This window comes from Hippopotamus amphibius, chromosome 7, assembly GCF_030028045.1.
Source record: "Hippopotamus amphibius kiboko isolate mHipAmp2 chromosome 7, mHipAmp2.hap2, whole genome shotgun sequence".
NCBI classification, from domain to species: domain Eukaryota; kingdom Metazoa; phylum Chordata; class Mammalia; order Artiodactyla; family Hippopotamidae; genus Hippopotamus; species Hippopotamus amphibius.
Window position 1 is genome coordinate 30,512,031 of NC_080192.1, and position 26,962 is coordinate 30,538,992.

At 42.5% G+C, this 26,962-nt stretch overlaps 2 protein-coding genes across 4 annotated transcripts in view; both read left to right on the top strand.

Annotated features, from left to right (window-relative positions):
* Positions 1 to 455: 455 nt before the first annotated feature.
* The window catches only part of POC1B (POC1 centriolar protein B), a 94,346-nt gene continuing 67,839 nt past the window's right edge, over positions 456 to 26,962 (top strand). Inside the window, exons 1-4 of one of the 3 annotated variants that reach the window (XM_057743195.1) lie at positions 456 to 714; positions 1,054 to 1,138; positions 20,098 to 20,269; positions 25,306 to 25,485. In XM_057743195.1, the coding sequence (XP_057599178.1) occupies positions 20,124 to 20,269; positions 25,306 to 25,485 (326 nt within the window). In that variant the 5' untranslated portion in view covers positions 456 to 714; positions 1,054 to 1,138; positions 20,098 to 20,123. Of the gene's footprint in view, positions 804 to 1,053; positions 1,139 to 15,681; positions 15,702 to 20,097; positions 20,270 to 25,305; positions 25,486 to 26,962 lie in introns of those variants that run through there. The other 2 variants (XM_057743196.1, XM_057743194.1) reach the window with 2 other exon arrangements.
* On the top strand, positions 1,180 to 7,488 carry GALNT4 (polypeptide N-acetylgalactosaminyltransferase 4). The gene has a single exon (XM_057743193.1). The coding sequence runs from the start codon at positions 1,711 to 1,713 to the stop codon at positions 3,457 to 3,459; it is 1,749 nt and encodes a 582-aa protein (XP_057599176.1). The 5' UTR covers positions 1,180 to 1,710; the 3' UTR covers positions 3,460 to 7,488.

A 26,962-nucleotide genomic window follows, 5' to 3' on the forward strand; every position in this document is an offset into this window, starting at 1 on the left:
CATTACCCTCTCCCACTCATCGGTCTCTTTCCTATCCCGGTTAACACTCTCCTTCTTGTGTCAAGCCGGGGGCAGCGCAGATGTTAGTAAACGTTGGCTTTGATGCCTGCTGGCACCTGACCCTGGGGCTTCCCGCTTGCCCGGTGGCGGAGGCCCTGCTTTCTCCGGCGCCGGCGGAGCCTCGGGGCTCGGCTGGCCACGCCTGGAGCGCGGGGTTTGACTGGGCCGCCGTTGTTGTAGTGACCGGGAGGCGCTGCCGGCTCCGGGCAGACGGTTCCGGGCGCCGCACGGTCCCCCCTCCTACCCTGCCCCCTCCCTTCCCCCGGTACCCCCACCACGGGCAGGAGCCGGGAGCCGACCGCTCCCCCCCGCCCCATGGCCTCTGCCCCGGTAAGGACGGGCTGGGGCGCGCCCCTCCGGAGCCGGTCCCGCGGGCTGGGGTGGCAGGTCCGGGCCGCGCCCGCACCTGGCGGGAGATGGAGGCAGACGTCCTCAGCTGGGTCCCGAGCCGCTAGCTCCTCGCCCCTCGCGCCGGGGCGCCGGTGACTCTCTCCGCCACTGGGGCAGCGGGAGCGCAGAGCCCCGGCCGGGCTCCCGGGCACCCCTCCCCCAGTCCCGGAGCTGCGACGGCCCCGGCAGCTCCATGGCCCCTAGAATTCTCTGAGGGTTTCCGTGGAGCGCCTGCGTCAGAATCACCTGGGAAGTTTTTGAAAAGTACCGAAGCCGGGGCCCGGCCTCGCACCTGTGACTGCGCGCGGGCGCGGGCGGGGCCCCGGAGCGTGAATTTCAGTCGCGCTGCCCAGGTGGTCCCTCGCGTGCGCTCGGCTCTGGGGAGCGCGGGGGGCGGATTCCGCCGGCGCTGCCGGGGAAGCTAGCGCTCGGCGTTCCCCCGCCCCGGAGCGGGGGCCGCGCAGGGCGCTGCTGCCGCCGCACATCCACCGCCGGTGTGGCCGCTCCCGGGCCGGCCCCCGGGGGAGGGGGCGGCCTTGATCCCCGGGCCCCCAAGTTCGAGGTCTGCGCCTGCTTTCAGAACTTGACAACTTTCCTTCTCAGGAGGACCCCGTTCTGGAGCGTTATTTTAAGGGCCACAAAGCTGCGATCACCTCCGTGGACTTTAGTCCCAACGGCAAGCAACTTGGTAAGTTTTTTTTTTTTTTTCTTTTCGTGATGAGACGTGTCGGAACCCTTGCCTCCTGTCCACACTGGGCCCCCGGGAGAACCACTGAGGACCTGTGGGTTGGACGTGGTGCTGAGGGCGCCCGAGATGCAGTCGGAGCCAGAGTGGGCCCGAGCCGGGGCCACCTTGCGCATCCCGGCCCGCGGTCCCCGGCCTGGCCCCGCAGAGTCGCCTATAGGCCTGGGCCTGGCCGGCGACTTTCGCGAACTAACCACCAGGAGGAGTAAGTGGGCAGGGGAGGAGTTTGTCCTCGGCCCGGGGCGGGTGGGGTGTTGGCTGCAGAGTTTGTGAAAAGTTGTGAGACCAGCAGGAGGAAGTAGGGAGAGAGGAGTTGGGGCTGAACCGGAGGCCGAGCACGGGGAGGTCCCAGGTGACTCTCGGGAAGCCCCCGCGGCTGCAGAGGAACCGAGCGCCTGCATGAAAGGAGGGACCTGCTCGGAAATTCGCTCCTACCTGAGCTGGAAACTCGCGCGTCGGGTCCGGCAGCCCTTCCGCTGCGTGCTGACTCTCGTGGCCGCGTCCGCGCCCCAGCCATGAGGATCCGGATGGCCGCGAGGTGGACGTGGGCAGGCAAAAGCTGCCTGCTGCTGGCGCTTTTAACATTGGCCTATCTCCTGGTGGAACTCTCCGTCTCCACTTTCCACGCCTCCCTAGGAGCCGGCCGTGCCAGGGAGCGGGGGCCAAGACAGATCTCAGATCCCGGGAAGAAAGCAGTGGATTTGTCTCGACCAGTTTATGAAAAGCCCCCTGCGGATTCCCATGCACTTGGGGAGTGGGGGAAAGCCAGCAAACTCCAGCTCAACGAGGGTGAGCTGAAGCAGCAAGAAGAACTCATTGAGAGATATGCCATTAATATTTACCTCAGTGACAGGATTTCCCTGCACCGCCACATAGAGGATAAAAGAATGTATGAGTGTAAATCCAAGAAGTTTAACTATAGGAGACTTCCCACCACTTCTGTTATCATTGCTTTCTATAACGAAGCCTGGTCGACTTTGCTCCGCACCATCCACAGTGTTTTAGAAACTTCTCCTGCAGTCCTTTTGAAGGAGATCATCTTAGTCGATGACTTGAGCGACAGAGTTTATTTGAAGACACAGCTTGAAACTTATATCAGCAATCTTGATAGAGTCCGCTTGATTAGAACAAATAAGCGGGAGGGGCTGGTTAGGGCCCGCCTGATCGGGGCCACTTTTGCCACTGGGGATGTGCTCACATTCCTGGATTGTCACTGTGAGTGTAATTCTGGTTGGCTGGAGCCGCTTTTGGAAAGGATTGCTAAAGACGAAACAGCAATTGTTTGTCCTGTTATAGACACCATTGATTGGAATACTTTTGAATTCTATATGCAGACCGGGGAGCCCATGATTGGTGGGTTCGACTGGCGTCTAACGTTCCAGTGGCATTCTGTCCCCAAACATGAAAGGGACAGGCGGAAATCCAGAATTGACCCAATCAGATCTCCCACCATGGCCGGAGGACTGTTTGCTGTCAGCAAGAAATATTTTCAGTACCTTGGAACTTATGACACTGGGATGGAAGTGTGGGGAGGTGAAAACCTGGAGCTGTCTTTTAGGGTGTGGCAGTGTGGAGGTAAATTGGAGATCCACCCGTGTTCCCACGTGGGGCACGTATTCCCCAAGCGGGCACCATATGCTCGGCCCAATTTCCTGCAGAATACTGCTCGGGCAGCGGAAGTGTGGATGGACGAGTACAAAGAGCATTTCTACAATCGAAACCCTCCAGCAAGGAAAGAAGCTTATGGCGATATTTCTGAAAGAAAATTACTACGAGAACGGCTGAGGTGCAAGAGCTTTGACTGGTATCTGAAAAACATATTTTCTAATTTACATGTTCCAGAGGATAGGCCAGGCTGGCACGGAGCTATTCGCAGTATTGGGATCTCTTCTGAATGTTTAGATTATAATTCTCCTGACAACAACCCGACAGGTGCTAACCTTTCACTGTTTGGATGCCACGGTCAAGGAGGCAATCAATTCTTTGAATATACTTCAAACAAAGAAATAAGGTTTAATTCAGTGACAGAGTTATGTGCCGAGGTTCCTGAGCAAAAAAGTCACGTGGGAATGCAGAATTGTCCCAAAGATGGGTTTCCTGTTCCAGCAAACATTATTTGGTATTTCAAAGAAGATGGAACCATTTTTCATCCCCACTCCGGACTGTGTCTTAGTGCTTACCGGACACCTGAGGGCCGACCTGATGTTCAGATGAGAACTTGTGATGCTCTAGATAAAAATCAAATCTGGAGGTTTGAGAAATAGAAGAGCATAACAGCACTTTCGGCCCAAGATGACAATAGCCTGAGGAAAGTCACAGAGCCTCAGTGAGATTTATTTTATCGGCATTCACCCAGTGGTCATCTGTGAGAGCTCTGTAAAAGCTGTGGATCGTTTTGGTAAAAACACTGAAGCTGGGTACACAGAGAGCTGCTGTTTAATATTTCAAAGTGCCTTACTTATAGGTTGTTTTATTTAAGAGCTTCGTCAATATGGTCTCTTGCTTCTTAAAGAAGTTGACTGTGACTTGAGATACACAAAACATTTCAGTGCCAGACTTAATGTTAAAAATGTAAAAGTCCAAGCAAAATGAGGGATGATTTATGTTGATGGGTAAATTCACTCCACATCCCATTAAAAAAAAAAAAAAGAAAAACTCAGAAATATGCAGTTTGAGCTATTGCTACTTTTATTGTACATAGAAATTGAATTTCCTTTAGCCAGCACATTGCATTTTAGGTTTTGTTTATTGTTTTAATTCTAATTTTCCTTTACTCAAATAGAAATCAAGGAAAGTTAATCTTAAGGAGAAAGACCTGGTTTAGACATATGTGTCATTTGATGTGAATTTGAATGTGAGTTTAGAGGTCTTTTTAACATACAGACATCTCAGAAAAATATACCCACCTCTGAATGAAATGGGAGATATTTACATTCCACACTGCAAACTTGAGCTTTTGGACTTAACTGATCTATACTGATACCTCAGATCACTCTGACTTTGTAAGCTGTCCTCTCTGTGAACTTGTTTGTGTGTGTAGGGCATTTTCTGATTGCACTTCCTTAAGCTATGAATGTATTGTAGAGGGATTCATTCAGAATACTGTGCTTTTGTTTGTTAATGCTTAATCACTTAAAGTAAATGCTTAATCACTTAAAATAAACACAATAGAGGACAACTGTTTACTGAAATGTGTGAAACTGAAAGTGGGTCCAGTTCTGCAAAGACTGCAGAACTCTCCTACAGAGTTCTTGCTGATTAGGTCTTTTAAAGATTAATTTTAAGAAAACAAGGGGGGAAAATAGCCTTGGCACTGGTGCATGCTGCCTCCCAGGTTCGTTTCTGCACCAGCCCTGAGCCTGGTGCTTAGGCAGCTGTCAGTAGTTGTGGGTGAATGACTGATTGACCGAATGAATGAATGGCTGACCGAGGAATGTGACTTTGGTCAAGTCATTTGATTGACTCAGTTTGGGCCTCAGTTTCTTTATCTGTAAAATGTGGCTGCTGGAGCAGGTCTTGAAAGTCCCCTCCAGCTCTGAAATGTTATGCTTGTATGTTCAGTCACTGTGCAACCTTTACAAAACTTTTATCTCCTCCCTGTTAATGTAGGTAATGTTGTTGAGCAATGTTCAGCCCAGTTATGAAGCTGGAAAAAAGAAATGGTTTTAAAAATTAAGTGAGCTGAGCTCAACTGAAGTGGTTTATTTTGGATTGAGTGGAAAGTTGTGGTCAGTATTTGTATTCATTTTATTTTGACAATTGCTGAACCAGTTTTTGTTTTTTATCTTCAGTCTTTCAAACTCTAAAAGTAATCTTTTGGGTTAAGAATATGAGTATTTTCTAAACTAAATTACGTGAGAAGTAAACATACTGTAAAAAAATTATTTTTACTGGTTTTATTCCATTGTTATGTCCGGAAATCAATTACAGGCTGAATTCAGAATTAAATCTTAACTAGGTCATTTTGGTCTAGATTTGTGAAAAATGCATGCTCCATAAAGCATTGGTCCACAGTACTCGTCAGTTGTTTTTGGTATCTACTTGATGACTTGGAGGGGAGGAACTTTGCGAAATCTAAGAAAAGTTTTTAGGATAACCATTTCAAAAAGTAAAATTGCTATGTATTTGGAATATTTTGTTTCTCTTTTGTTTCTTAAAAGTGCGTTAATAACTTCCTGTATGTTACCTAGCAAAGAATTGTCCACAGACTCCGTGTATAGTGCGCATGGCCCTGGGTGTGATTTAGGCTCTGAAATGGTTAATTGGTAGCAGATACTCTCCGAAACCCTCCCTCACCCCTTGCTCAGTCTGCCTTTTTGTTTTTAAAATCAACCTTTCTCTTTTTATTTATTTTCATTGTTCTTCTTAGCCCCCTGTCAAGTGGGAGAACTAAGAATGATATATTCTAAATGTACTTATTGGAATTATTTTTATTCCAGTATCTTGCTGCTCCCATCAAAAGAAAAGGAAGCATTGAAAAGCAAAGCACTTAATTCTTTATTTACCTTTTGCCTAAATTGCAGGGTGTGACCTATTAATCTTTTTGGAAGAAATTTTAGGCTAGTGTTTTATTCATATCAGTAATTTGAAATAAGTGGGCTGTTCATTCCTCACAATAACGTAGGTGATTTCCAATTTAATTCCTAAAATACACTGTAAAACTACAAAGTGTATTTTGATTCCCTACTTCTAATTTATTGGTACCAAAGCTCTCTTTTGCTGTAGACAATTAAGAATTGATCTTTTAAATTAATTTACATGCTTAAAAACAATTTTATAAAAAATTTGGTAGACAAGAAGTTTCAACTTTAAATGGTCGCTATATTATTTAGTGTTCAATTCTATGAATAGGCTATCTGAATAGTCGTTTTTAGCAGTGATTTAAAAAAAATGATAATTAAGTCATCTACAGGATCTCTATAACTCAGAATAACTTGTTTGTAAAAGAAAGTTTGTCTCTGCACCCAGTAGTAGGCTCCTGAGTATTCATTATATGTTGGCAAATCAAACTTTTCTAGGTTGATGATAGGAGGTTATTTTTCAGTTGTGTATTTTTAGTTGGTTTAGGGTCTCAATTTTAATTAAGAAAATACTTTGTTTTGACTTGTTTGTCCTTTTGAATTGATGTTTTAATAATGTTTTAAAATGAGCACAAAGAATGCTGAGGTTCAGATTAATCTCTTTTGAATGATGAATTTTTGTGTGTGATGAGTGATTTCCATCCTTTTTACCTTTTGTTAATGGTATCTGCAATATTGATTAAGACATGTAAAATAAAATGTGTGCCTAATTATTTTTGCAAATAGATTCTGATGCTTTTAGTCTCTGCAGTCAGTCTTCCTGTGTACATATTTATTGATGATAATAGAAATAAGTTAAGCTTGTAATTATTTTGTTTATTTGACAATGCAGGCAGTAGAATATTAAAAAAAAGTTGAATTTCGTGTATTATTTTGCAAAATGTCATTAACCAGCAAGTATTCTGAAGTGATGTTAACGCTGCTCTTGCGTGCATTAACTGCTCATAAACAAACTGGAAATGATCGGAGGTCTCTGGGACAAATTGGGGGCACTACAAAAGGAAACAAGTGGACATCTGGGCACCTTAGCACAAATTTCAAAACCCTGGGCCCAAAAGAAATATGTCTGTCCTGTAACTGCATAGCCTCACACTTCCCTCAACCTTCTCTCTGCATCACCTTGACCCTAAGCACAATTCCTGTCCACCAGTAGCATCTTTCTTCCTCTTTTTGGTGATTCCTGCCAAACGCCCTCCACCATTGCCTCTCCCTGGCCTGACACACACTGCCTGAGCATCACTAGCCTAAGGACTCTGCTTTATATATCAGATGTCTTATAACAACATTTAGGGTATGAATAGTCAAGCGAAACATATCTTCACTGATCTTTTTTTTATATGTACGGTTTAAAGTGTTACTATGAATATACATGTTATGATCTTCCTAATAATGAGTAATATAGTCTTCCTAGTAAGTTTCTAAGTGACTGCAACCCTATGCAAATCATTTCATCTGTGTTTCAGTTTCATGGGCATAAAAAAAGACTGGAAAATCTGTAGAGATATTAGTGGTTGCCAGGGCCTGGGGAAGGCAAGAATAGAGAATGATTGCTAATGAGGATGGGGTTTTTTGGAGCATGTGGTGGTGGTGATGAGAATGTTCTGAAATTAGTGACAATGGTTGTACAGCTTTGGGCAAAACACTGAATTGTACACTTTAAAAGGGTGAATTTGTGGTATGTGAATTGTATCTCAATTAAAAAAAAACTTAAAAGGGAGAAAAAGAGCCTGGAGAATTTCATGTGTCTTGTTCTTTTCTGTCCCTCTGTGCATACTAGACTTTAAAACAAGCCAGCACTGTTTATTAATAAACATTTGAGTCCTGCTGTAATTCAGTAGAATTAAGGAAGTTAGATAAATATGTGACTCTCCCAGCTTAGTATGAGGCTGCAGGTGGAAATCAATTTGTATTGGAGTTTTTCTAAAATTTCAGAAAAACTTCAATCAATCCTTTTGAACAGGAGGTAGAGATTATTATAAAAGGTGAAATGAGTTCATGGAGTATACAGTTAGTTGTCTGTGGCAGAACTGAAGACTAGAGAAGTCCTTCTAACTTGCTAGTAATCGGGTACTACTTTTCCTTTTGTGCCCAACCTGATTATTTCCCAGGCTGGACAGGGAGGGATGTCTGCTTCAGGCCAGCAGTGTCCTCAGGTGTCTGATCATCATTCTAACCCATTTATTTATACTTATCTAATCCTATTCAAAAAAGGAGTAGGAGGTACTCTATCTACTTAGTACTCCCTTTTTTTTTTAAGTTAATTCTGCTGTGTGTCAGGTGCTGTCCTATGCTTGGGTGAACATACAGAGATGTACAAAACAGGTGTGCTTCTTACAATGCTATGAAGAATTCATGATCCAGTGATAGAGATAGATATTAAGAAGTAAACATACAAATCATGTGCAGATACAACTAGCACACAAATGGTATTTAAAGTCATGGGAATAGATGAGGTCACCTGGGAAATACATTGAACAAAGAGAGCAAATGGCCCGTTTCTGAGTCTTAAAGATCTCCAACCTTTGGATCAGAAGAGGAAAGAAACAAAAGAATCAAAGAAAGAATAGTCAGAAAAATAGGAAAAGCCATTACAGTAGGGTATTATGAAAGCCCAGGTGTACATTGAGTGGGGTAAAAGTGTTGAAGAGCGAGAAGATATTAAATAGCCATTAGAGAGAGTGGGGAGGGAGCTATTCCAGAATTGAGCACCCTTAGGCAGTGTAGAAGACCCATGTGAAATTAGCGATCGTGAGTTTATGGTGTTCTCAACCTTCCTGAGAGTGTGTCTAGCAATTCTGATAGTCTCAGAAAAGGTAGAGTGACTGGGATTTCGCCAGGGGAATTTGAATGGAGGAAAAGGCAAAGACTTGAATATATGTGTAAGAAGGGGTTTATGATTTGGAGGAGGAGAGACGCAAAGATTATAAATCAGATAGTGAAATGACGATCGTGAAAGAGAGCCTCAGTGGAGAACACAGGTTGATGGATTGGAGTTCTGGATGATTTAGAAGCTACTGAACAAGCAAGCTATGAGAAAAGCATGCTGACAAAGGACAGTGGGTTTTGGTTAGCAATCAGGGAAGCGTTGGTCCTGCTGGTAACAAGATCCGGGTGTGACGAGCCAATGGGCTGCCGAGGAAGCAGGAAGAAAAGGTCTTGGGAGAGGCCTTGGTTGTCCCCTTGGCCTGCAGTGCTCTTCACCACCTCACTCTGCGGGGCTGGCTCCTTCTTGTCCTTCTTGTCTCCACTTAAAATGCCACCGATCACTCCATCTGAATTAAGTATTCTATGCCCACGAAAAATTCTCGGATGACATCTTGCTTTATTCTTTCATGTCTCTTAGCCCAACTTAAAATGATATGGTTGTCTGCCTGTTGACTTGTTTCCCTTTTCTCTGCTTAAATCTAAGCTCTTTATTTAGAGATTTTGCCTATTTTGTTACTTAGGACTCCTGCAGCCCCCCTCCTGCCCCCAAACCATGCCTTACATGTTGTAGGGATGAGGTATCTGTGGAACGAACTAATAATACCAGGAGTTAGAAAGGAGAGAAGGGTGAAGTGTGAAAGAGAAAATGACTGTCGCTTGAAAGGGTTTCAGGGAACTTGATGTCCCCAAGCAGAGTCAAAGTGTGTGTAAGTGAGTAGGAGGATGGACCTTCAGCGAGGAAGATGTGTGTATAAGAGAGGTCATGTAGTGGGTGTCTCTCTTTGGGGAACGAGAGCAGGTGTGGGTACCAGGGTCAGCTAAGGGGCTATCTGGAGCATTATAGACGTGAGAGTGCAGGATGATCAATGACCAGAGGGGCTGAAGGCTTAAATTTCTGGTCATAAGCAGAGGAAACAGAGCATGAAGTATGGTGGATTTATACTCAATAGCCTCTTGGAAGATGGTGGGCTCTTGGGTTTCACAGGATGGGTTGGGAGGTGATGAGAGAGGAGAGGATGGGAGAAAACGATAACCTGTGAAACTGGAAGTTGAGTAACTTTGCCGAAGCCGTATAGCGAGTAAGCAGCAGAGCCTGGCCAAGCCTGATTTCCAGTCAGCTTCTGGAGCCACACTCTTTTGCATTAAGCCAGCTTCCCAGAGGGCCACAGTCAAGTTTATACAAATATTAGAAGAGTCTAAGAGCATTTTCATATGATGTGCACGATCTGAGCTGCACTTTAGAAGTTTCCATTTAAAATGATACATTTTAACATTGACGTTGTCACCTTTTCCTCTTTTTGCATTGGAGGTTATCCTGTCATTGACCCAGTCCCTATTTAATGTGTGGGATGTTTGTAGAATAAATGACAGTATAGAAGAAATTTATTTCTCCTTTTTCTGACTGAATAGAGGCAGAATGAAATTGTGAATATTTAAGTTATTTTCCTCACAGTGAAACCATAATTAAAGTTTGCCAGAAATTCTTTTTCTGTTCCGATTCTCGATGGCAAACCTGTGTAGCAGCTTTATTGAAGTTCCTCCTACTGTTATAGTTTTAAAAATTGCTCCCAAGTGCTAAAGTAATCTCGGGCACACACTGAGAGGCAGTAGCAGAGTGCAGTATTTCTCAGATTTCCATGTACACCAGAATTAACTGAGAAAGTGGTCAAAAGTTCAGATACCTGGGTCTCACTCCAGATAATGTAACTTACTAGAAATGCGCGTTTCTAACAAGGTCGCCAGTAATTACAGTGGGGATAATCTGTAAATCCCCAGAGCTTCTCCAAGCACTGGGTTCTTGGTTAAATGCCCAGGCTGTGGAGTCTGATAGACCCAGGTTAAACATGGAGCTCTGCTCCTTTCCATCTGCGTGACCCTGGGCAAGTTACCTCACCTCACCAAGCCTCATTTCCTCATCTGTTAAAAAAGGGATAATTATAGTCACTAACCTTGCTGTAGGGATTACATAAAAGGATGTTTACCAAGTTCCTAAAAGTACTTGGCCCATAGTGACAGCTCAAGAAGGGTTTGTGTGAAGATTGTCACCCCTCATCGAGATATGGAATTTGAATAAGTTAAATTTCTCCACATTGTCATTACTAAAGATTATTTTTAAAGCAGCCACAGCTCCTTTGAGACTGCTTACACTAGCAAGATAATTACTTAGTGTCAGCCAGCAGGAAAATTATTCCTTCATTCAGGGCAGAGGGATTTTAAGTCCATGCCATCACTTAATTATACTATTACATAGTGCTTGGATTGTACATACTAACTCTGGAAGTATTTGATAGGGTATTAAAGGTTTATCTAGTTACAATTAGAATATTGTCTTTATTGTGCAACTCTCTCCCTTACTTCTGTCTGGGTTTATGGATGTGTATGCCTGGGGATTACATTTTATTTTTCTTTTCTTAAAAATATTTATAGTGAACTCCTTCTATTAGATTTCCTTAGAAGATTTCTTTGTTTATATTGCCCTGAAGAAGGTGGTCCAGTGTTTCTGTTGTGACCCAAAGACCAGCAGGAACCTGTGAGGCAGTTTAATAACAAAACAGGGAAGGACAAAGCAAAAATAAGAAAATGCAAGCCCCAGGGAATGAATAACTTATGGCCTCTTTCACAGGACCCTGCCAGGGGCAGCATAAACATCTGGGTCAATGAGATAAGAAAACAACTAACCTATGCACTCTGGCTTCTGTACATTGCTTCTGCATAGATAAACATAGCTATAGGCTCCCAAAAGCCCGGGAACTAGTCTATAAAAGGAGAAACTCTCCTTTATTTCAAGGCTCAGTCTTTGGATGTGAATCTACTGGGCCTGTACCAGTACAATAGACATTGCTTCCTGCATTACAAGCCTAGGTGTCCTGCCTACCTCTACCAATTCCTCCAACACCTGGAAATGCAACCGAAAGTACAAAATCATGGTGCCCTCAAGCTAGAAAGTTGAGTTTCATTCTGGTAGTGGGTTTTAAAGCAGAACATAAAGAGAGAAGGAAATATATTGAGGGACTTCTGAAATAATTGAAAAATTCAAGAACTTCTGTATGGAAGTGATTGAGTTATTAGGACTCTCTTGATAATGGAATGAAAAGGCCCAAGAGGAATATAATCCAAATGTATAAAGTTGTGAAAGATTGTGAACATGGAGCTTTTTAGTAAATTCTAAGCTATGTACTCTTTGACCCACCAGTAATTCTTTTGGGCATTTATCACTGTTATTTTGCACATGTCAGAAATGACACATGTACATTACAGCATCATTTGTAAACAACCTAAATAGGGTAGTCTGGTTAAATAAATTAAGGTATAGCTACACCACAGAATACTATGCAGCTATTAAAAAGATTAAGGCCAACTTCTGCCACCAGTCATAATAGTAATTGGTAGCCAAACTTGCCCTCCAGCTGAAAACAACTGTAAAATGAGACAGAATATAGAGGCAGCTGCTTTCAGGCGTTTACCAAGAGGGAATATAAATCGGTGATCCTTGCAAGAAGGAAACACAAGGTGACCTCCCCCTCCACCTGTGGCCTTGGCTTTCTTCCTGGGGGCACTCTTCCTACTGCACAGCAGAGGTAGAGAGAAGCAGAGTGACAGCCTGGCTGAGCTGAGGCAGCAGAGGTCTTATTCTGGCTGTGTCAGGGCTGAAATGCGTGTGGCCAGATTCCTGAGAAGCTGCTGCTGCTGCGTGGGGTAGGCGGCCTCGGATGTCTGTGGGAGCCACTGCAGTTTTGGCTGAGGTGCAAGTTGAAATAGTGTGAGGTCTAGCAGCGATCCCTTCCTGCTGGGCTGGAAGGGGAATTATGATCCCAGTGACCATGCCGGGCTAGAGCCCTACAGCTCTAGCTCAGATACAGGGGAGATCTTGCTCAGCACCTCAGGCGAGACACCAGGGAGGCCAGGCCTTAGGCATCAGGACCACATCTGAAATAAAGAGCATGCCCGAAAACTAAATTCAGAGCTGAAGTAGATCCATTCTAACAAAGAATAAAACCAAGTCTGACAATATCAAAAGGAGTAAAACTGCACCCTGAACTCTAGTTAGCAGGATTGCTTTTTGCAGGCATGTGGCTTAGTGATTCTGAAACTGTGCGCTCTAGACTTGAACAAACAAACAAAAATATATTGAGTGTAATGTGAGCCATGATTTTTTACTGTGGGGGAAGAGAGTTACAAATATTAGAAGAGGGAGAACTGGAATGTATTCTGTGCTGTAAGATTGGATTTAGAGTTATCAGTATGAACTTATGGTTTTTAATATCTTTATACTCATTTCTACATATGGATAGATACAGCTTTCTATTTATATCTAATTTCTTAGCTCTGCCTTTTGAGATTTCTGTTTATATCTTATTTCTTAGTTCTGTTAGCTGTCACAACAGTAGCAATGAGCAAACATCGTTTCAAGATCTTGGTTTCTAAATACTATTCTCTGTTAAGAGGAATCAGAGATTCTTGGGGGAAAAAAGACCTATTCCAGGGCTGGAGTAGGGAAAGTACATCTTGGAACATTTTGTAATTTTATAAGTAAGGAAGTACTCAAAATGATGGACACGTAGCAGGAGACAGAGGCCAGCTTTAAGGGGCTCTTAGTAGCCAAATCTGGAACAATATGAGTCAAAATAAATAATGATAGTTTTGGATTATAACCCATTGAGTAAAACAATCTGAGCCCACACTGATATAAACAAGTAATTGAATGAGTAGATAAGTGGAGAAAAAAAGATTATCCTTTAAAATAATAAATTAACAAGTTAGATATTAGTTCATTGATTAAACATTAATTAGTAAATTATAGAAAGAATAATGGGTTGGAAAATCATTGAAGGATGCTAAAATTAGTGGGTGACAGTTTATTGAGGAGGAGGATATTTATATAGTTTAAAGTATCTCCCCACAAAATACATAATTATTAAGGGGAAAAATACTGATTTTGCAAGGCAAAAACCGCCCAAACCAAGTGATCAAAGTTAATCTCACCAATATTGGGACAAACAGATATCAAGTGTACCCTAATGTGGTGCATTGATAAGGGCACAACATAATTATTGTGGTACCCTTGTCAGAAATGTATAACTTGAATCTAATGACAAGGAAACATTAGAAAAAAACAAACTCATAAAAAAAAAGAGATCAGATTTGTGATTACCAGAGGCAGTGGTAGGGGAAGAGAGAATTGGATGAAGGTGGTCAAAAGGTAAAAACCTCCAGTGGTAAGATAAATAAGTCCTAGGGATGTATAAATATGATTAACACTGCTGACATTATATATAAAAGTTGTCAAGAGAGTAAATCCTAAGAGCTCTCATCAGGAGGAAGAATATTTTTTTCCCTGTGTCTTTACTGTGTCTATATGAGATGATGGATGTTCACTGAACTTACTGCAGTAATCATTTGATGTGTGGAAGTCAAATCAATATGCTGTACACCTTAAACGTGTACAGTTTGGTGTGTTGATTATATCTCAAATAAACTGGAAGAAGAAATTAATCTAGAAAAAAATGTGATTAGGCACACATTTGTTTACGCACATAGGAGGATACTCAAGAAAATAAGTATCTTCTCTCCTGTGTGCTTAAGCAGGTATTTTAAATATGCCTCTGTTACCGAGTCCAAGCTCGCTCTGCTTGCTGCATGACAGGCCAGTGAATTGGAGATGAGGTGTTGAGGCAAGGCCGGCAGACCAAGAAGATGGCAGACTAGTGTCTCCGAAAAACCATCTTATCGGGGTCTGGATGCCAGTTTCTTTTATAGTATCAGAGAGGCAGGGACGGGAAAGTAAAAAGGGTTATCAGTCGTGCAAAACATCTCTGAAATGACTAGCCTCAGGGAAGAGATGTTAATTTCTTCTTTTCTGCAGCCATTCACAGGTGGGTAGGGTTCCCTGAGGCAGGCCGTTATGTATGATTATAATAATAAAAGCAACAAAAAGCAAAGGTTAAAGTCAGAGAAACTGATGCAACATGGAGTCCGACTTAGCTCTTCCCTGTTACACCTGTAGGAAGGGAAACCAGGTGGCCAAGGGCTGGAAGAAAATTTGGTAAATTCTCTTGTAATATTGGAATTCTGTGTCATATACATTTATTACCAATAGAAAAAATAACGTAATTTAACAACAAAAATTGGAGGCAGTATCATTTCTTTCTAGAAAAAGGTATTCCTCACAAAACAAACCTCTGATTAACCGTAGCTGATTTTGGTTAAATCAATGAGAGTGCTCTGGTTGACTAAAGAAAGTTATTGCTGCTTAAGGTGACACAATAACTGTTGGCCTTTTGGACATTATGGGAAGCAAACCATTAGTGCACTCTCTGTTGTCACCTCCAGAGACCTGACACTGGCCTAGGTAAGTGTGGACTTTGTTCTTGCTTTTGTCCTAATGAGGATTTCTTGAAACAATAGATTATTGTTATAGAATATAAATACCTTTTTAATTTTTTTAAATGAGTTGATTTACTAGTTAAACTTTTAACTTCCGCCCTTGGGTAGTTTATCTCAAAATAGACTAGTCAGATGATGATTAGGTACAAGCTTTGACATTTTAAATGATGTGGTAATGTTTATAGAGGGTGTGGTTCACTAGAAATGTCTGAAAGCAAATTCCAAGTTGACACTGTACAGTCCTAACACCAATAATCAAATACCTTTTATTATCATGCTATTAAGGTTTGGTAGGGCAGGGTTAAGGAAGTAAGGAGAGAAATTCAGCATTGGTTTTCATAGTTTCCACTAAGAATGCATTCATGGGTTTTTTTGTAGATTGTTAGTCTTTTTTTTTTCTGTTTTCTTGAAACTTGGAAGAAAATGTAGAGTGTACCCTGAGCCACACAGTTGTAATTGGGACATCCCTACGTCCAGTGTTTCATAATTAATAGGGCTCAGAAATGCCACCTTGCTCTAAGGTTCGGCTGTCCTTTAAACCACGTGTTCATGTGCTGTTTCATCTCTTCTCTTTAGCAGGCCTCATGCTGATAACAGCAAGTGTTGCTTTAATATGGGTATGTAGCCATCAGCTCTAAATTTTATGATTTTTGAATGTCCACTCTGATTAAGATGCCCTTTTCCTTTTCTGACAAAATATGTAAAGGCTCAAGTCAGTTAAGTGTCATATTCTTACTCCTCTGGCTCTGCCCTCCACCCCGCCCTGCCCCTGCTACCCCCAATTAATTGTTGCTTCACCATGACCTGTGATAACATTTTTTCTGGTCCTTGTCATATTGAATATTAGGGACCCTGTAAACCTTCAATGAGTTCATGGATCAATTGTGTATATTAATTCTCTTCACTGCCTCCCTCCCATTTTCTCCTCAACCCACACCATTCCAGCTTTGATCCCACCACTTCACTGAAACAGTTCTTACTGCCAAACCAACCTTTGATCCTGAGGCCTGGCTTCTTGGGCAAATGGCCTGTGTAGTCCCACAGGTTCCACACTTAGTTTAAAGCCCTGCTACCACTGTCTTGAAATTCTTAATGATTTCCTACAAGGGCCCCCATTTACATTTTACACGGGACCCCACAAATTATGTAACTGGTCGTGTTCAGGCCAGGTCTCTTCAAAGTGCTTGACACAGCTCATCACCTCTTGGAACACGCACTGAATTCCTGGACACCACAGTCTCCTGGCCTCCTCCTCCTCCTCCGTTTAGGGCCCCTCCCTTTCCCTTCCTTCTCTCCAGGTTGAGTACCTTCACCCACTTCTTTACCCAGACTTGCTGCCTGAATGGTCCCTTCCAGTTTCCAGTCTTTACTGTATTATCTACACTGTCGCTGCTGACAGTAACAAAAACTAAAACTACAGTAATAACAGCTACATTTTGAGTGTTTTCTATGTGCCAGGCATGTCTTAGGAGTATTATTTCACTTAATACTTTAAATGCCTTAACCTCATTAAGTGTCTCTAATATTCACCTGGGTGCCACACCAAACACCAGGCACCTTTGTTCTTTTCTTTCTTTCCCCCTCACATCTAATGTGTTTGCAAGCCTCCTGAACTCTGTTATATCTTGGTTTTGACTACCTCTCCACTTCCACAGCTTTCAGCCTAGTCCAGACCACCACATTCTGGCTGAGTTATTGCAAAAGCCTCCTCATTGATTTCTTTCTTCCCCCTGTGTATACTCCACACAACAGCCAGAGTGAGATTTTTTTTGTTCGTTTCTTCTAAACAATTTATTGTACAAAAGTGTACAACTTGCTGAATTTCCACCATGTGACGTGCCCATTTTGCCAACACCCAGAGCCAGAAGCCCCTTTGTGCTCCCTTCTAGACACTGTCCTCCCTCCCTGCCACCCATATAATCTCTCTGCTGACTTCTAACTCCATAGTTTTGCTGCTTCTTGAACCTCATATAAATGAAATTTAATTCCACAGTAGGTAGACAGTATGAATATACCACAATTTATGTATCCACCTTACTTTGAGGACAGTTGGGTTTCTAGTTTTGGTCTTCTTTGAACAGTACTTCCACAAACATTATTGTACATGTCTTCTGCTAAACACGCGTAAGAATTTCTGTGGGTATATACCTAGGAGTCGAATTGCTGAGTCAGATGGTAAGTATACATTCAGCTTCAACAGATTTCAAAACAATTTTCCAAGGGTGCTTATAACCACCAGCATTATTTGAGAGTTCCAGTTGTTCCACATACTCACCAAGATTTGGTACGATTGATCTCTTTTATTGTAACCTTTCTAATGAGTGTGTAGCGATATCTTATTGTGGTTTTAATTTGCACTTTTCTGATGACTAGTGGATTTGAGCACCTTTTCATGTTTATTGGCTATTTGCATAGCCTCCTTTACGACGTGCCTGTTTAAGCCCTTTGCCTATTTGCCTGTTGTATTTTCCTGCCTTTCTTTATTGATTTGTAGGGTTCTTTATGTATTCTTTGTTGTGTTGGATAAATGTATTTAAATATCTTTTTCCTCTCTGTGGCTTGCCTTTTTACTCACTTAGTGGTATCTTTCTATGAATAAAATTTCTTAATTTTAGTGTAGTACAAATTATCATTCTTTTGCTTTGGTAATTTTAGTAATTTAGTCATTTTCATGTATTATTTAAGCATTCGTTGCCTACCCCAATGGCCATGAAGATATTCCCCTAAGTTCTCTTCTAAAAGCTCATTGTTTTACCTATCACATTTAGATCTGCAATCCATATGGAATTTTTTTGTGTATAGTATAAACTGTAGAATTCAAGATACATTTTTTTTTTCCTTGCAAAATACCCAGTTGACCCAACATCATTTTTTGCAAAGACCATCCTTTTCTCACCTTCAGAGTGGCAGTTTTCTTAAATCAGATCACAAGATCCCCTGCTCAGAATCCTTCAGTGGTTTAAAACTAAATACACACCTCTCACCATGGTTCCTGGCTGGCATCTGCTTCCTTCTGGGCTTTTTCGTCCCATGTTCTCTTTTTCTCCCCTCCCTTGTGGACATGCTGGTCTCCTTGCTGTTCCTCAGGCTGACAAGTGCATTGCTGTCTCAGGCCCTTGCACGTGGAGTCCTTCTGCCTAGTGTGCTCTTTCTTCATGTCTTAGCCTGGATCACTCCTCATTTCACTCATTTCTCTGCTCAAATGTCCCTTCCTTGGAAAGGACCACTAACATTGAGAATATGGTCAAAAGGTATAAGCTCCCACTTATAAGTACTAGGGATGTAATGTACAACATGATTAATATAATTAGCACTGCTGTATGTTATATGTGAAAGTTGAGAGAGTAAATCCTAAGAATTCTTATCACAAGGGAAAAAAAATTTTTTTTTCTATTTCTTTAATGAGAAATATGACATGATGAATGTTCACTAAACCTATAGTAGTAATCATTTCATGATGTATATCTCAAACCTGGAAGAAAAAAAGAATAAATAATATATAAAATCCTCTGAACATGTACAATAGTATAATCTAATGAACTGTTTCCTGCTTTATTGTGATTCCTTGAGGGCAAGAGATTGTGTCTTATTTCCTTTTGTAGCTCTTGTGTGTAGCATAAAGACCTTAGAACTCAAATAGAGTCCCAAATATAATGCATGTAATAATTCATTGTTTTCCCTATTTTGTCCACATAAGCCGCAGATAATTCAAAGCCTAATTTGTTTAATAATTTGCTGAGCTGTAGTGGAGTATCACCTTTTTGGACTTTAAAAATAGGGGGTAGTATACAGCTTATAAACTCACTTTAATTATTTTACATGGAAACAACGCATAGGCCAAATCCAGATGAATTTTATCTATGGCTAAGGAACTTGGAAGGTTTTCAGTGACTGTATATTTCTCCTCTAACAGTAATACTAATTGTATTTCAAGTTTATAAAGTTGTGTTTTTTCTAAACATTCTACAGTCTAGACTTAGTGATTCTCATTGACCTGTTCCTCTCATTGGGGCTATAAAATTTCGTTTTGGGGCAAGAGATCTATCTTTCATTTGTTTATTTTGTCATTCTTTGTTTAAGGCATTTATGTCAACTATTGATTCCATTTGTTTTCCTTTTCTTAAAGCCTTAAGCTAATGTCTGAAATACATGATTATTTTATTAATTGTAGAATGTCATAACAGAGTAAAAAGTGTGCTTTAGGGTTAACTTATCTAGCTATAAAAGACATCACTGGTCAATTAACAAAACTGGGAAACAGTTGGACTAAAGTACTGTCACTGATAAATTTTCTGAAGTTGATTACAGTGCTATTGGAGTATAAAAGAATATCTTTATTCTTAGAAAAATACACTTAAGTATTTAGTTATAAAGGTGCCATGATGATTAATTTACTTAAATGGCTTAGGAAAAAAAATTGTGTGTTTGTATATGTGCAGCCACACATGCATGCTTGTGTCCAGAAAAAGAGAGCGTGAGCACAGGAGCAAATTATAAACCAAATGGGGCAAAATAGTAACAACAGGTGGATCTGGTAAAGGATATATTAAGGTTCTTTATACTATTATTATGACTTCTGTAACTGTGAAATTATCTCCACATAACAGTTTAAAAAAGTCATCTCATCCTGCCCTCTCAGGAAAAGCATTCAGTCCTTATGACACAAAGATTAAGTTACTTTCTCAGTCACCCTGAGAGAGACAGAACTGACTCCTGGTCCTGTGTCTCTGTTGTATTGTGCTGCCTTCTAGTAAATAGTCGTTGAGTTCTAACCAGATATAGGGGCCAATCATCCTTCTGTGTGGCTACATAGGACACAGCCAACCTTGCCTATTAATGATGTGGCTTTGGGTTTCTTTTACAAATATTTTTGCCATTACCTGGTCTGTCTTACAACCTCCAGCCCCTCTGTTACCTGGATGTCTTGTTATTAGATATGCTGCCTATTGTAATGAGACATGTCTACATTTGCGTTTTAACACACAGTGGTTTTGTTCTTCTGTTTCTTAATAGCTACTGGTTCTTGGGATACATTTCTCATGCTATGGAGTTTCAAGCCGCAAGCTAGAGCTTTCAGATATGTGGGTCACAAGGACGTTGTAACCAGCGTGCAGTTTTCTCCGCTTGGAAACTTATTGGCATCTGCTTCACGAGACAGGACTGTTAGACTCTGGATTCCTGATAAGTAAGAGAAACAAACACCTGATATGCTCTGCATTTAGAAATGTGAAAGAAAACGAGCCAGGCTATTCCTGGTGCCCTGCTTGGAATGCCTAAACCCCCCAGTTACTTGCACATCTTTAGTCTGAGTCACAAACGAGGTGTACTGCCCTTGTCGTAAAGTCAAACTATTTCACACCATTTTTCCTCATCTTTAACTCATGATTGCGTCTTCTGTTTGAAAACTATTTCTTACCATGTAAATATGCTTAATATGTCTTAAGGGGTTTTTTTTGTGGGGGGCTGGTTAGGAAGGGTGATGGTTATCAGTCCCTTTATAAATCTGATGTAAGCTTTAGATCATCTCCCCAGAGAGATACATACACATCAACCTGTCTAACCAAGATTTTATAGTTTATTAACCTACTGCCACCCATCGTGGATCCTTTAGGGGACTTTGAATCTGTTAAAAACCCCGGGGCTAGCTATTCTCTGATGCGTAACATCCGTTTGGGCTCCGGAATATTCTCATTAAAGAAGATTTCTGACAAATGTATGAGCCCCATTGCAGTTGTGCGCAGTCCTACCCTGGCGCAGCAAATGTCTCTTTACGAGGTTTTTCAGACCCTCGATGATAGCCCATCTATTTTAAGCAATTACTGAGCCTTGATTATTTTAAAAAAGTTTTTAAACTTTTAATTATATAGAATTTCAAACATACATGAAGATAGAATAGATAGCATGACAACTCCCTCCCCACCAAAACTACCCACCAGATCCAACCGTTATCAGTGTTCTGTCAGTCTTGTTTTATCTGGTCCCCCCTTCCTCCCACCTTTTTTTTTTTTTTTTTCTGGAATACATATTTTTAGAACAAATCCCACACATCACATCATTTCCTCCATAAACACTTTGGATAATAAGAAATGGGCGTTTTCCTTCACTGCGTTGTGGCAGGATTTGATTTGTGGTACGTGCCTGAATGGGTACTCCCAAATGAATGGAAGTTCCCAGGGCATTTCCTTGCCAGTGGGCACTTTTTTGTGCCACCACCCAAAGGAAACTCCATACTGAGAAATCTGAACATTATCCCAAGGTAGCAAACGCTATTGAGGAGAAGTGACGCGTTATGACACTGCAGATGGCAATGTAGAGGGAATTGTAAGGATGAGAGGCTGGTTTGGAATCCGAAAGTGAAAGCATTTTCTAAAATCCTTAACTTTGGGAATTTAGGACTAGTGGTTTACTATTTCCAGCACAGTCTCAGGCTCCCATTGCTAATTCAGGGAAACCTCAGTAAACTGCACAAGGGTAGATGAGCTAAAACACACGGAATCATTAACTTGTACTGGCTCATCTGCGTACAACAATCAGGCTTGTGTAGATGTGTCTCGTTCCTCTTCCTAAATCACATCACAGTGGGGCCAGGGCGATCGTGAGTCATGGCAACGAGAAGGAAACTGATGAACCAGTTACCTACTGCTGCTTAACAGTCCTCAGAACTTCGTAGCTTCCATACATACACCACCAAATGTAAAACAGATAGCTAGGGGGAAGCTGCATGACACAGGGAGGTCGACTGGATGATGGGTGATGACTTAGGGGGTGGGATAGGGAGGGTGGGAGGGAGTCGCAGGAGGGAGGGGATACGGGGATATATGTATAAATACAGCTGATTCACGTTGTACAGCAGAAACTGGCACAACAGTGCAAAGCAATTATACTCCAATAAAGAGCTTAAAAACAAAAAATGTAGTAGCTTAATACAGTAACTATCATTTCTCACAATTTTATGGGTTTTCTGGATGATTCCTCTGCCCCATTGACGTGGGCTACTACTCTCGCAGCTTCATTAAGCTGGCAGCTGGGCTGGCAGGTCCAGTACCTCCCTCCCGTGCCTGTGGCCTTGGTGCCGGCTCTTGGCTGGGGCACCTTGGTCCTCCATATGCCCTTTCTCCAGCAGCATAAAGACTTCCTTACAGTGTGGCAGCTGGGTTCTAGGAAAGTAAAAAGCCGAAGCTGCTAGACTTTTAAAAGGCTGGGCCTGAAACTCGCACAGTGTCCCTTCTGCCACATTCTGTTGGTCAAAGTAAGTCACAACACCAGCCGAGAGTCGAAGGGAGGAGAAGTGGATGGATTCGACCTCCGGTAGCGAGGAGTGATGTGTGTGCACGGGGATGAGGGGACCTGTGGGCAGCCAGAGGAGCAGACAGACACCACCGCTGGTGACCGCAAGGCGAAGAAAGAAGAGTAGGAACAAGATTAGAGGCGGGTCTGGCCTGGCGTTCGTCACGGTGGGCAGTGGAGAGAATTCAGGCAGAAAGGGCAGGTAAATGTGTGAGAGGTGGAAAGCCTGTGTTAAGGCGAGGAACCAGAAACAAGTTAAGCACTAGCACAGCAAACACCGGACACTCTTATCTTGGTTTCTTACGTGCTTCCTGTTGGGCCGGGATCTGGATCTGGCAGCTGGGCCAGCCTAGAGCCGAGAGGAGGGGCTTTTAGAAAGAAGGCAAGCAGAAGAGCTTCCTGAAGTGCGGAGTGCAGAACTCAAGATCAGGGCAGACTTTGATGATACCAGCTGTCTCCTGGCTTCCTGGTCAGAGCAGATGCCAAGTCTTGTCTTTGTTTTCTCTAAGCCTTATAGCTTAAAATCAGGCCACAGTGTACTTCTGACTTCCACTCATAGAACTTTCCCTTGAAACCTCACTGAACTAGTTCCTGAATGCTCCCTCCAGTCTTTTTTTTTTTTTTTTATTATTGATTTGAGTTATTCCTGGTGTATTATCATATACCAGGTGATGGAGATTTATGACAAAGTCACCTCTGCCTTCTACAGACCACTGGGAGGGAAGGCCAGGATGGATCTAAGAACCATTAAGTATTGACTCTTCCCAGCAGAATTCAACAAAATGTACTGAGTTCTTTTTACTTGCCTGACATTGCGCTAGATGCTGGTCTTTTAGAGATACGTCATCATTCCTGTCCTCGAAAAGATTACTGCCTCATAGGAGAGAGACAGGTCTATTTTAAAACAAAAATGACTGTATGATGTGTCAACTATAAATTGGCACTTGCCATGGGCCCTTGCCATCTACCTCTGCTACAAGGATTAAATCACACGTGCTGCTGCAGCTGCTGACCTTCCACCTCCCCTGAAGGGAGTTCAGGGTGGAGACCAGGAATGAGGCCCTCTGTGCTTTGGAAAACTAGGCCAGACGGAACAGGTTTTCAGATAGTTACATGTTTTCAGGAGCTGATTTTATGAGCCCAACCCTTGCATCTCTTCATATCTAGAAAAGCACTAAATCCCTACATGGTGACCTCTGCTCCTCATGACTAGCAGAAAGCCCCTACAAAAAATGTATTTGATTGCATGTACTCCTCCTTTACCAAGGATACGTATATACTAATCCTCCCCCTGCCTCTTTGGAACAGTTTCTCAGAGCTGTCTGGGATGCTGCCTCCCGGGCTGCAGTCCTCATTTTGCCTGAAACTCAAGTCACAACTCTCACGTTGTGCATTTTTTTTAAGTTGACATATGTAATAAGCAAAATAGATATAGCAGATAGGGAACAATTAAGCCTATCTGGGTTGGTCAAGGGAGCTTTGAGGGTAGGGGGAAGTAGTCAGGCTAAGAAAGCTGTAGGTACAAAGCCAGAGGTGTGCTTGAAGCAGTGTGACTGTTGTAAAAGTACAAAGGTCAGTGCAGTGGCAGGATGTCTCTCCAAAGAGCTTGGGCTTTGTATTTTTCTTGGAGAGCAGCCTGTGACACGTTTACATGGGGATTTACATGCTTATAATTATACATTTAGCAAGGCTGTAAGCACAGTATGTAGGTGACTGGAGGGAGGTAAAAGATTAGAGCAGGAAGACCAGTTAAGAGGCTTTTGCAGTAATCTAGGTGAAGGATATTGAGGGTAAGTATATCTACCTTAATGCAAGCGTAGCTGGGATGGAAAGAAGAGGAGGGATTCAAAAGATACTTAGGAGGTGATAGCGATCTCACTATCACTAAACAGGTTTGCTGAAGTATCGGATATTGGGGAGGAAGGGAAGAGCTGAGTGTAACTTCCAGGCTTCTGCAAATTCTGCTGCCTGATCTTTTTCAAACACTTGTGGCCATTTTTCCCATAAGGCATCAGCCGTATAAATATGACTTTCTGAATGAAAAAGTTGCTAAGTCTAAACGTAGTATAAAGTGAAAGTACCTTGGGAACTTGGAAATGCTGACACAAAGTAGCATTTCCCAAATGTCACCATTTAATTCCAGCACTATATACTAGCCTGCCCTTAATTATCTCCACATTTTTCCTGCTGCTTCTCCTTAAAGGCCACCCATTATTAACTTCATCTTTTTTCCTATTCTCTTTTTCTCACCCTAGCCAAGAAAAAAAAAGTATCTGAAATTTCAAGGTATTGAGAACTGAAGTATCAATATGTTATTACCATTTATCTCTTGTTTTGCTTGTGAATGTAAGATTGGGCCCAGGGGTGAGCAAGGCCTTAGGTACACCCCAGGGTCTCAGTTCCCATTGCTGGTGGGTGAAAACAGGAAAGTCAGGTCACCCGGGGACATTCTGTATAGAGGCAAGTGACATAGGGGACATCTCCTCCTTTCCAACCCAGACTGCCAGTCCACACAACTTCCACGTGACCCCAGTTTGAAAACACTGCCTTAGAGCTCTTCATTTAATGAATCTTAGCTTTTCTAGGTTGCAGTTTATTTAAATTGTGTATTGCTGTCTCTAGAGGAACAATAGGAACTTAAAATGCACGGTAGAGATTTGTTCAAAATATTATTCCCTAGCTTCCAATTAAAGCAAAATCAGCAAATGAATTTCAGGGTGGGAACCACTAGGGTCTCTTTTGTTAAGTATCAGCCATGACTAACTAACAAAACCAGCTTGAAACAGTGTTGATGAAGAGTCCAGTACGACATAGCCTTTTCATACTCTTGTCAACTGTTACAGCAAACTATTTTATGTTTCAAAGTCTGTATACGGATTAGATCTTGATTATAATGAAATCAAATGTTATAAATATTAAACTGTGTGTTTCCAGGAGAGGGAAATCCTCTGAATTTAAAGCTCACACGGCTCCAGTTAGAAGTGTGGACTTCTCTGCCGATGGCCAGTTTCTTGCTACAGCTTCTGAGGACAAATCCATCAAAGTATGGAACATGTATCGTCAGCGCTTCTTATATTCCTTGTACCGACACACACACTGGGTTCGCTGTGCCAAGTAAGTGCAAAGTTTCACAGTAAGGTTTCCACATGTTCTTTCCTGCTATAGTCTGTGTTTTACCCCCCCAACTCCCAGAAAAGGGGATTGAGGGCAAATTCTTTCATTCATTCATTCATTCATTGATCCATTCATTCAGCAGATATTTTTCGCGTGCCTGCTGTGTGCTGGGATCAATAGTAAACAAAACGATCAAAACCTGCTGCTCTCTTGAAGCTTATGTCCTGGGGAGGGGAGACAGACAGTAAACAAATGGGAAACTAGATATGGTAGGTCAGATGGTGGTGAGTGCTGCGGAGAAAAACAGAGCTAGATGGGGAGGGGAGCTGCTGGTTTAAACAGGGTGTTCAGCAGCTGCTCCCAGAGAGGGTGGCGTTTGAGCAGAGGGAGGACAGGGAGTGAGGTTGAAGAGGTTGGGGAAAGGAAGGTCCACACAGAGGAGACATGAGTGAAAGCCTTCAGGCAGGAGCTGGTGGCTGTGTGAGGACAAGAAGGCAGGGGTGGCCCAGAGCATGGGGGAAGCGGGGCACAGCCCTGATGGACATGCTGAGTAGGTGAGACATGGGAGCGTGTTCATCTGTCTGATTTACTCTTTAATGGGACCCTTCTGACCACTGTTGGAGAGTAGACTGTCAAAAGTCAGGGCAGAGCTGGGAGGTGCAGGCTGTTGCAGTAGTTCTCATCCTGGCTCGGTCCAGGGTGGTGGCTGTGGAAGTTTCGAGAAGTGGTTGGATTTTAGATAATCTATACGGTTGACCCTTGAACGGGTTTGAGCTGCAGGGGTCCATGTATACATGGATTTTTTTCAATAGTATCTGTAAATACTAGCGTACTTCATAAATCGAGGTTGGTTGAATCCACGGGTGTGGAACCGCAAATGAAGAGGACCCTTGGATTCCAAGGGCAAACTAAGTCACACGTGGATTTTTGACTGTGTGGAGGGCTGGCACCCCTGACCCCCATGTTGCTCAAGGGTCAGCTGTAGTGTGACGTTACAACCGAAAGTACTTGCTGTCGTGTTGGTTGTGACGAGAAAGAGGGAAACCAAGAAATACTCCATAATCTTTGGCAACAGTCTGTTGCGACAAGTGCTGTTGTAAGTGTTATTAAGGTCTGCTAATAGCCACGGAGCCCTCTGTTCCTAAGACACAATGCTGTAGTACTTAAAATACGTATCTCCTTTCCCCATCGGAACTGGCCTGCGAGGGAAAGGCTATTGTTTTAAGTTCCCCATTTTACAGAGGAGGAAACTGAGTTTCAGAGTTAGAGTTAGAGTTCATCTAGCTGGAAGTGACAGAAACCCATTCTTTTTCACTTTTCAAGGTGGTTAGTTGGCTGATGTGTTTGATAACCTTGGAGTTGGTAAGAAGAGACTAGTACCAGGGACTCTAATGCTGTCCGCTCTCTAGGCCTCTCTACATGCCACCTTTATTCTCCCAGAAACCTTGGTACTGAGGTCACTGCCAACTCTAAACTG

What these genes read in the sequence shown, in the direction of transcription:
- GALNT4 (XM_057743193.1), top strand. Translation starts at nt 1,711, where the DNA reads ATGAGGATCCGGATGGCCGCGAGGTGGACGTGGGCAGGCAAAAGCTGC.